Raw genomic sequence first — 10476 nt, forward strand, 5'->3', positions numbered from 1 at the left:
CATTAAATTAATATCTTGCTGCTCTTCACTTGTAAAAGACAGAAGTAAAAAAAAAAAACAACAAATGGCTTTTCTTATTACTGTCTCCTTACTTAAGATCAGCATATTAAGCTTAGCTGAAATACAAAGAGATGCAGTAGATTCTGGACTCTTAAGATTACAGCTTGGTGTGCTTTGGTGTTCCTGGAGGACTTTAGGCTCGACTGCATAATGCAGCGTTTAAAATTCAATAGGAAGATGAACTGGAATAACAATTCTTGTCTGTGATAGGAAAACAGCGACATCAGGCAACTGGTTGATTACACTGAAACTGGGTTAAAAACAATGCTTTAAAAAAATGCTAGCCAGCATATCAGGCTGCTGGTTAAAACTGAAACAAGAATATAATCAAATCTGGGCAACACGAGGTAGTTTTTTGCTTTTTAGCTAGAATTCAGTGCATAGCACCTACATAAACTTTTTAGATCTATGTGGAGAAAGGGGTCTCAATTGTTTCTTTTGTGACAGTTGGGATAAAACTCTCAGTTGCATATGAAAAAAAGTGTGCACTCCCCCAGTTTGTAACAGATTTCGCTGACCATGTATTGATATCTCAATTTGTTAACTAAAAGTTAAAGTGAATAAATCAAAAATCATAGATACGTAACTAAGGATTCAAAACATAATATTGTGCGTTATTAAAATTAATCATTTAATGTCACGTAAAATGAACTAAGGTCAGGCAATATATTCAAAGTTAAGGTGAGATGCTATCACCTCTTCTATTAGGCAACAGGAAACCTCAATGCAGATAAACATGGAACTAGCAATAAAAAAGCCCAGAACTATAATTACATAATCAGTATATGTTGATGCTGTGTGAGGCACCTGACGCTCTTCTGACTTAATTTGTGAATATTTAAGTGGTTTGTTTAACTTTTGAAGAATATCACAGAGAAAAAACTCCAATCTCAATCTTTTGGACTAAACCTCCCACATACCCAACACAAAACCCAGTGCCTTCTATTCCAGTCATGAATGATTCTGGAATAATGACAATAATAATTTGGGCAGAAAGGAGGTCATATAATATACATTTATACAGAACAGTTAAGTTACATTCAAATGTTAAGTTTTATGTATCATACTTTGCCCTTCAATTGACAAAATTGTACAGAAAGAAAAAAACCCAGCTTCTGTTGAGACAATTTGTATATACAAGGCTGATAAGTTTAAACAAGATAGTGAATATAAAAATACCATCAAAGATAAACCATAATCTTTAAAGTTGCAGCTGATTTCAGACATTCCTTTTGATAGATTCCTAGTACAGCGATTTTTTAGAAGTATGAACAATCCAAATCTCCTCTATTTATAGGGAAGTTTGTAACAGGTTCAATTGGAGACATCAAAAACATTTTAAATAGACATCACAAGATGCATCTGTAGTTTAAAGGTCAAATTTATTAGGAGATTAAGAGATGTATTATACATGGACTATAAATATAGCACAGCTGACTTTATTCACAGTCAGACAGCCAATGCCAACCTATTTTGTAGACACCCTTGTTCTTTTGTTCCAGGAAAAGTTTGCACCGTAAGACTTGAATTTAGGTTTTGGAATCTTCTTCTCCTCAACGTCATAGCTCCAGCCTGGAAGTTGCAGGGAAAATGATGGGGGGAGGCAAGAAACAAAGAGAATTCTAAATATTCTCAGCATACAATATAGAGCAAATGCAACTTAAACCTTTTAATATCTTTTTCTCCATATAGGCACCACTAGTTTATTCCTTTGCAGCTGGCAGCAGAGAATACTGAAATGCCATAGACGTGACATATGTCTGTTCTCCTAGTTGATAAGACTTCACCATACTACATACCTCCATTTTCTTTAGTCCTGCAAAAAACTTGACAGTCATCATTGAAAATCTTAACAGGGAACACTGACTGCCCTGCAGGTTCATGGCTCCACCACTTTAAAGCATCACAGAAGCACTAAGGCTCTGTGTATTATAGGAAAGGAAATTAAAATAAAGATAAGGAAACGGGGGGGGGGTGTGGAAAGCATACAGATCAATCCCAAAGGTTGCGAGAGAATGGAGACCTTGGAAAGCTCAAGAAAAAAGAAGGGTGGGAAGCCCAAAGAAAGGAAAAACAAAGAAAAAACTTCAGCATTAGAAAGGAGTTTAATACTTAACATTTTTATAAGAACATTAAAAAATTAGGAGTAAAAGAAAAGGGAATGAAGTGATAGAAGACAAGTAAATTATGTGATAGTTAAGCAAGAGAAATGCTAAAAAATGTCAGAAAAGAGGAGGTGGAGATATTAGTGTTTATGTAAATCAAAATGCAAATTGGTTGCAGCCTCCAGGTGCCTGGAAAGTTGCCAGGGCAGCACTCAGTATTCCAAAGTTTGGTCGCTTTAGCTGCAACATTCTACCTGAAGCTCAGTTACTGGAGTTGAAGCTAGAAGTGGTTAAGTGTGCAGTTTTAACTGATACTGATAATACTTTTCTTCCTGAGTTTTAAAACAAAAACTGGGTAAATCCTAAAAGGTTTAACATATATCTGAAATTTTACAGCAAAGAAGTTCACAGAAAACACTCAAGATACACCTACAAATCAAAACATGTTTTGTACGATACACAAGTTGTCACATTACTGTGCCTCAATTTTGTCTATTCACAAATGTCACACAAATATTTTCTTCATGTTTATTAGGCTGAACCAATGTTCATTTCTAAGTTAACCATTCTCTGTGAGAAATACTGGAATAGAGGTTTTAAAAACATATTCCTTCCATCTGTGAGAGCACTGGCTTTTGCCTCCTGTTCCGATTAAAAATATAAGCTTGAGAAAACAGCTAGAATTAGATCCAGAGACAGACTTTGGTATTGCAACATTCAGTGTTATAACACCTAACTTGGAGGTACTTGGCTGCTGGAATGGAATCTACAGCTCCAAGATATTGCTTCGTCTTTTTATATACTAGATAGAGAGGAGCCGAGTGCCTCCAAAAGAGATTTGCAACTGCCAGCACAATGACTTGGGCTGCCATAGCTATCCAAAATCCACAAAGTTAGTTACATCTAACTTTGTATTGCAAGAGGCCACCATACGTGATAAGCTTTCATACTCTGGAACAGCCTCCTTGAGTTAGGCACCTTCAGTTGTTCATGACAGAGAGCAGAGGTCACTTTTATAAAAATACCACAATGGTGGGGGAGGTTACTCGTGCCCAGAACCCTGCCATGCAAGCCAAGTGGATAGAAAGCAGATTTCATCATCTCTGGAAGAACACCCTATCACCTGAGTAAAGGTTATTGTGGAGTAGAAAAACTCTTCATCCTTATTACTAAAGCTGTATGTTTTTAAACAACTGCCTTGGTGATGTTGGACAGGACAAAAAGAATTTAGGTTGACATGCTAAACTTTTGATTTCATCCAGTTACAAGTATTTCCTCCTTGCCTCAACTTCAGACCATCCTCAGCTGTCCTATTTTGGACAGAGATCTCTCCTGTTACTGTATTCAATGCTGGTATTCCTACATTAGGAAACGTATCAGATGGGGCAGGTAGAAAGACAGTTTGCTTCAAATTCCTGAAGTTCTTAGGTGAGAAAAAACTCTTATGCTTCTCAATTGTATCAAAATACCTGCAATATCTAGGATTTGCAGAAATTAAACTTGAGGTTCTTAAGGAATTTTGTAATGGAAAACTTGGGAAGGGCAGAGAAGTAAATATTTGTGTTCCCAGACTTAGACATGTTTCAGTAACATCTCAGTTTAGAAGCTAAGTTCCACTGTAAATGTGTGCCTAAGTTTCTCATTTCTTTCTAAATGCAGACCTAGATATTGTGAAATTTACATTTGTAGTTACATCTGATACTGAAGCTATTACTACAGAAAACATTATGTCCATATCAAATGCATAAAATTGAGCCACCTTAAATAAAAATGGAATAATACTTTAGGAAAGCCAGCACCTGCAGAAAAGTCTGGTACATCTCAATTATGATAAAATTAAGGGTGTAAGCTAAGTGAATATTGAATAGTCACAGTCTTAGCTTAGTTGGTAGAATTTCTTTGCAGTGTTCCTGCACAATGGAGATTCATTACTAGTTCAGTGAAGGCATAAATTTCAACACTGAACAAATCAAGCACTTTACTTCAATCTGCATTTCAAAAAGACAAAGCATAATGTGTACAAAGAGATGACATAAATAGCTAATTAATATAGTTATATAGAGGCCAGGATTCAGGTGTCTTCTCTATAAGCTGAATTTCCCAAGAAACAGAAATAGCATGAACAATACAGAAGTATGAGTAAAGCAACACCAGATTCTCTGAAATTTCCTATTTGTTCAAAAAAGTCACAAAATACTATTAAAATTGTACAGTAATTGGTATATCCAACGCAAATATGATGGTGCTATTAATCTCTTAGTTAATGCAATTTATTTCTCAATAAAATTATTTAGTTAAAAAGATCCATTCGAAGAGGAATAGAGAAATTATATACTAGCCTTTACCATTAAAAAGTATAAATAAATTGCATATTAAATGGTTCAGATTCTTAATTGTTTAAGTTAATGAACTTATACTGGTTTTTTGGGTATGTGGTATAAGGCATCTAACTACTTTGCACAATTTACTCTTACCAAGAAACTTTACTATCTATTTATCCCAGACTAAACAGAGTTGAAAGCTGTAGACCACAGGGAAGACTTCTGAAGCAGCTTACACTCCATATGCATTATTCCTGGCTTTAACTCAGTCCCACTAATCTTCCTCACATCCATGAGCACTAAGTATCAAGCCTAGCTCTATAAGGAAAATGAAATTGATTTAAAAAATGCAGTGAAAAATTCATACAACAAATAAAAGGACTGCTGAATATTCAAAAAGGCTGAGATTGTGTATACTGCTTCTGGTACCATAATCCTGTGAGAAAATACAAACCTAAATAACCAAGTAAGGTTATGGATACGGTCCTTCTGACACGTCATTAGCATTAAAAATGTCTTTTTCTCAAATATGATCATCAAGTGTATGTGTTTAAACTTTAGTATTGTACTTGAGAAAAGTTAGATCTACAACTTCCTCAAGGTGGGCAGGGGAAGGGGAGGTACTGATCTCTTTCTGGTCACCAGCAATACGACACAAGGAAATAGAATGAAGCTGCGTCAGGGGAAGTTCAGGTTGGATGTTAGGGAAAAGGTCCTTCACCAAGAGGGTAGTCAATCACTGGAACAGGCTCTCACAGAAAATGATCACAGCACCAAGCCTGTCAGAGTTCAAGGACCATCTGGATGATGCTCTTAGTCATATGGTTTAGGATTAAGTAGCCCTACAAGGAGCAGGGAGCTGGACTTCATGATCCTTATGGGTCCCTTCCAAGGTGAGATATTCTATGATTCTACGATAAATCCATTCTGTAACACGGCCAAAACTAAAGTCCAACCTGGTTACAAGGTATTCACTTACTTTTAGTTTTTTCTGGTTATTTAACATGCACAAGGGTTCTGACAGTCTTTCCTTAAATAGAATTCAGGTCCTCGTGTCAAGCCTTCAGGAAAATCCTACTGTCATGTAATTGGGACCTCAGCCTCGGACACTCTTAAAGTGTTAATATTAATTTTCCCCCAAGCCAGGTAGAGCACTAATGGTCTAACAGTTTTGTGGAACAGAGGGAAGGTACTTTATCCCGTACTTTTTCTATTAGTAATATTTTGAGATCAAGATTGCCTGTAGAAAGTTGAATCCCTCATACTCAATATGTATAATACGTACCATTTTTTTCAGCAAAGGCAATGGCATCTTCTTTAGTAGAGAAAGTAAGAACCAGGTTGGATAAAGGATCAGCTCTGTAAGAAATCAGATAATAAATTTTAAACACACTTCAAACACAAAATAATTGTATCTGAATCTCAAGTGTTAGTCAAATGCTGTATTACACAACTTTTTGTAGTATACCACCTTACAAAACATTCAACATTGCTTTATTTTTAATTATTTCCAGGGTTAACACTTACTTTCTACAGAATATTAGTCCACTCTTTCAGTCTGTTAAACGTTCCTCCCAACTCCTTGTAGAAATTAATGTTTTAATTTTTTTTATTAGACAAACATAACCTCACCATGTGGTTAGGCAAGTGGTCTGCAACAATCTTTTTAATTTTTACAGCTGTGTAGTCTCTCTCTTTTGGAAGATCAGGAGGCTTAAGGTAATTTTGAACACTTCAAGGGGATCAGAAGTCTAGAGCAAGTAGGGGAATAATAATCTTATACAGAAAAGAGCAGAATATCAAAGCGAGCAGAGCAGGAATTAATCAGAGACTGAAAGGTATGTAAAAAACTTTGAGAGCTCAGCTTTTTGAAACAAATTAAAATCTCAGTTAAAAAACCAAACTGTCTTATTTGTTGCTATAGAAGCTCAATTTAAGAACAAAATGGGTTCTAAAAATTAATCTACAAAACTTTTAGAGAAATAAGATATTGATTGTAGCAGCACAATGATTTGATAATGCTTCCCTGAGACAATACTGCACATGAGTCTGGGAGACAATTGGGAAGACAAGACCAATTTGCAAGAAGCTACTGAAGGAGCTGCCTCTCAACTGTTCTCTCTTTTAAGCTAGAAGGGTAAATGAAGAGAAAAAGCAACCAAAAATACATGCAACTCTCTACAATAAAGGACAAAGTCTGTGACTTGCAGAGGGGGAGGGGAAGAGAGGGAATCTAGCTTCCAGCAAAGACAACAATGTAATTTTATCTGATGTACACATGGAAAAGGGGAGTTCACTATATATCCAGTATATTTCCCAATAAAAAAAAAAACCAAAACAACACAACAAAAAACCCAACAACAACACAAAAAAACCCAAACAGAGTAAAGGCAGAAATTACACTTTCACAAACGACTAAGATAGGCTCTCTTAAAGACATTTAAAGATTTCTCTTATAAAGGCAGCAAGGAATTAAGAACTAAGAATTACTCCATCATGTCATCAGTGGAGAACCAACTGGCCCAAATATATCGCAACATTGTGAGACTTTGGCTTATCGTTCTTCTCTTCCACAAATGGGGTTGGAAAAATCTTCTCAACACTACTAAGTGGGATCAAAGGTTTAGTCTGAAGTGTAGGGAGGCACTGGTGTCTTTTCAGTATTGCAAGTTAGCGAAAAACCTTCTAGGACAGAGGCAGTTCGGAAATGAGGATCGTGCAGAAATTATTTGTTCTTGTTTTCATGTGGGATCATCTTTTATCCAATCTAAGTATAGCTTTTTGATTTCTTCCCACAAATGAGTTATCCATGCATTTAAGTGTGTGATAATCAGTGAGCAAACTGGAGTTCAGGATGACCAGCATGATTTCATGACAGTGTTATGACAGCAGGCAACTTTGTATGCCTGCCCTAAGCTGTCTTACCAGTCACTACAAACTGGGATTCCACATTTTGTTCTCTTATGAGATCTTGTACAATAGAAATCATGCATTTCCCATGTTTCTTTGTTGTCAGCTTTATATTAAAAGATGTACTCAAGAACTATCCATAGACATTCCTCCTATGAAACCTCACAATTGAAAAAAAAAAATGCCATGGATCCATTTTTTTTAGATCTACAACTTGATAATTTTCACAGAAAAAACTATCCAATAGAAAACCAATGCAACCAAAAAAGCAAATAAGACTGTAAAATTACAGTATAGCATTTTACATATATATATATATACACATATATTTATACACATATATGGATATACATATATCCAAGTATAGCAGAGACCTACAGGTAAATAAGTATATTGAGTTCAGAGGAAAAGGGTTCTGATCCCTAGACCCTAAAGGGCTCTAATCCACCAATCTCATTACATTATTCAAAAGTAAATGGGAAAACTTCTAAGAACTGTTCGTTGCAGAAATTAAATCTGAAGAGAAGAATCTCTTCGTAGATATTCCTGGGTGTTGAATGGTAATTTGAAATTACCAGAATGTTCACTAACAGTCTTTGTGAGAATTTCTTAAAAAAATTAACAGATACAAACTAGTTTACAAAGCCCTTAACCTAGCAGTGTCAATTCTCAACACAGCATTTGCTTTTGGCCTACTTGGAGCTTGCTTAAACAGGAAATCTTTCCTTACTCCAAAATAAAACCACATTCAGAGAGGAACTCACTCAAAACAGCCATTTATTGTTAAATTTCCACAACAAACTCTCTCCAGGACAATTTAACACACAGGTAAGCCCTTAATACCATGCCTCATTTTTCTAGGTGGTTTATTTAGCACAAATGGTTATAACTGTTAGAAAGGTTAAAAGCCATTGTTTTGGCTGAGATAATGCAAAATCCCACCCAGAAAATAATTTGTCTGGGGAGGTTAAAGTCAGCTGAAAAGCAAAGGGGGATTAGAAGGAAAGCTAAATACAATCTGAAACAAAGCAGGTGTTACCAGCACCTGCTACAGTGTAATGATCTGTGGAGTGATATAAATAGACCATACTTCAGTGACTAGACACTTGGGGGACACACAAGACAGGAGGGAAAGGTGTATTGCCGGTCAACAGTCTATCACTTAATTAGATTGGACCCCACGAAACAACCTGGTCATTACTTGCTAAATGTAGTAGCTACTTGCAGCAGTCACATCATATAAGGCATACGTGTATTAAATTATTGAAATCTTACCCTCTTAAGCAGCAATTTAAATATGCTTAAGACAAAAATCGTGAAAAACCCCAGGACGTGCTTAAGATGAGGTCATTGTTATATCCAGCTTAAAGTTTTAAAACAGATATTTTAACTCACTATTTTAATACAATTTGAATTTGTATTCAGTATTTTTTTCATCTAGTGATAGTTGAGCTTGGCTTCCCTAATGCTTTGCAATACCAATACAACCGATACGTTACAGGTTGTGAGAGTCCTCAATTTTTAATGGAAACCAACATAACAGGAAGACTTTATTTCAGAGTTACTTTGAATTAGTATTTCTGGATACATTTATTTTATAAATAAAATACTTTAAAAAAAGAAAAAAAATTCTGTGACCAGATTTAGAATGTTAATAAATCTCAAAAAAAGGCTTTTTTTCAGCAAATTTTGTGTTCTTTGATCTTATGTGCTAATATGATTGCAGACATTTTCAATATATATTGTATCCTTTCTGAAGTCTCAAAAGGAACCTCTAGTGGTTGATTTTTGTTTATATAGAATAACTAACTTTTCTGAATATGCCTCAAATAAGACAGGTTCAAATCAAAATTACAATATTGTCAAGAGAATTGCTGGCATAGTCCTCACAGATTACAGGAATTCTAACTGCACTGTAAAATATACGTAGTATATTCATATAGGGGAAAAAATAATTAAAAATTAGCTGCATCCAAGTTATACTTACAGCTACAAATTACAGCATATTTAGCTAAGATTAGTACTTTTCTGAATTTCGGCCTATTTAAGAATTTTTACTACTAATATTAGCAACATTGAAGCAAACAGTGTAATATTTTACATGTTTAAATTAGTTATGGCTCCTCATTTCAGATCTTCAGGATACTTATAAGACTTTGTACAAAAAAAAAATCCAGATGCCAAGTATTCTTATTTCACATTTAACCAAATTTAAAAGATGCAACTGAGAGCAGAAAAGGGTTTACTGCTTCAGGTAACAAATAACCTTCTTTCCCTGATGCTGCCAATGCAGTAACATCACCACAAACGTAATCGTTGAAATTTCTGGTTGTTAACGCCTTTTTCAAACTCTTCCAGATGATGTTGTAAGCTAAGATCTGCTTTTAAGTGTAACAGATCATTAATATACAACTAAGAAACCCAACCACTTACTGTAAGTAATGTTAAAACACAAGTAGATTTACAGGTAGAAAGAACATTTCAAACTTAAAATTTACATGACTAGTACGAGACAAATATAGAAGTATTGCCAAATTCAGTAACTACTCACGTAGATGCCCAGCCCATTAAAGGGTTCTCCCAGCGCTCCCTGTTATCAAATTCCATCTTCCATTTCTTTGTATTGTTAACTCCTGCCTGCATTGCATTACGTGCTGGAACAAAAATGTGAACTTTTCTGGTTTTGATGTGCTCATCTGGAACACCAGTTAAAGTGGTGATATCCTATGAAAAACACAATGGAAATTGTTAAAAAAGGGTTCGCGTAAAAGGCTGGTAAAATAACACAGCTTATGCTTTTTACACAATTTAATGCTTTATTTTTCTCTTATAAGTTACAAAAAAGAAAAAAATGCAGAAATGTGTGTTATGAGTCCAGCTGTATAGAAGTGAAGCTGATACACGTTGGGGCTGCTATCATACTGTTTCCGCTGGCTGAATTAGATTTTGCATGGACCAGTTTTCCAAACCTGCTCATCGCCCAGCTACGCAACTGCTAGTGCCAGAGGAGGGACAGGACATTCTCTCCCATCCTCTGACCACAGCCGCAAAGTCAGGACTGCTCCAACTTGTACCACCTA

General features: G+C 35.5%; 1 protein-coding gene across 1 annotated transcript; it reads right to left on the reverse strand.

Annotated features, from left to right (window-relative positions):
* Positions 1 to 1423: 1423 nt before the first annotated feature.
* NDUFS4 (NADH dehydrogenase (ubiquinone) Fe-S protein 4, 18kDa (NADH-coenzyme Q reductase)) lies at positions 1424 to 10118 on the reverse strand. Its single transcript, XM_010085798.1, has 3 exons — positions 9948 to 10118; positions 5772 to 5845; positions 1424 to 1632 (listed from the first exon to the last, which is right to left on the reverse strand). The coding sequence occupies exons 1-3, from the start codon at positions 10037 to 10039 to the stop codon at positions 1529 to 1531; spliced, it is 270 nt and encodes an 89-aa protein (XP_010084100.1). The 5' UTR covers positions 10040 to 10118; the 3' UTR covers positions 1424 to 1528.
* Positions 10119 to 10476: the final 358 nt, after the last annotated feature.

The sequence above is a fragment of the Pterocles gutturalis genome, unplaced genomic scaffold (genome assembly GCF_000699245.1).
Source record: "Pterocles gutturalis isolate BGI_N339 unplaced genomic scaffold, ASM69924v1 scaffold25490, whole genome shotgun sequence".
In the NCBI taxonomy this organism is placed as follows: domain Eukaryota; kingdom Metazoa; phylum Chordata; class Aves; order Pterocliformes; family Pteroclidae; genus Pterocles; species Pterocles gutturalis.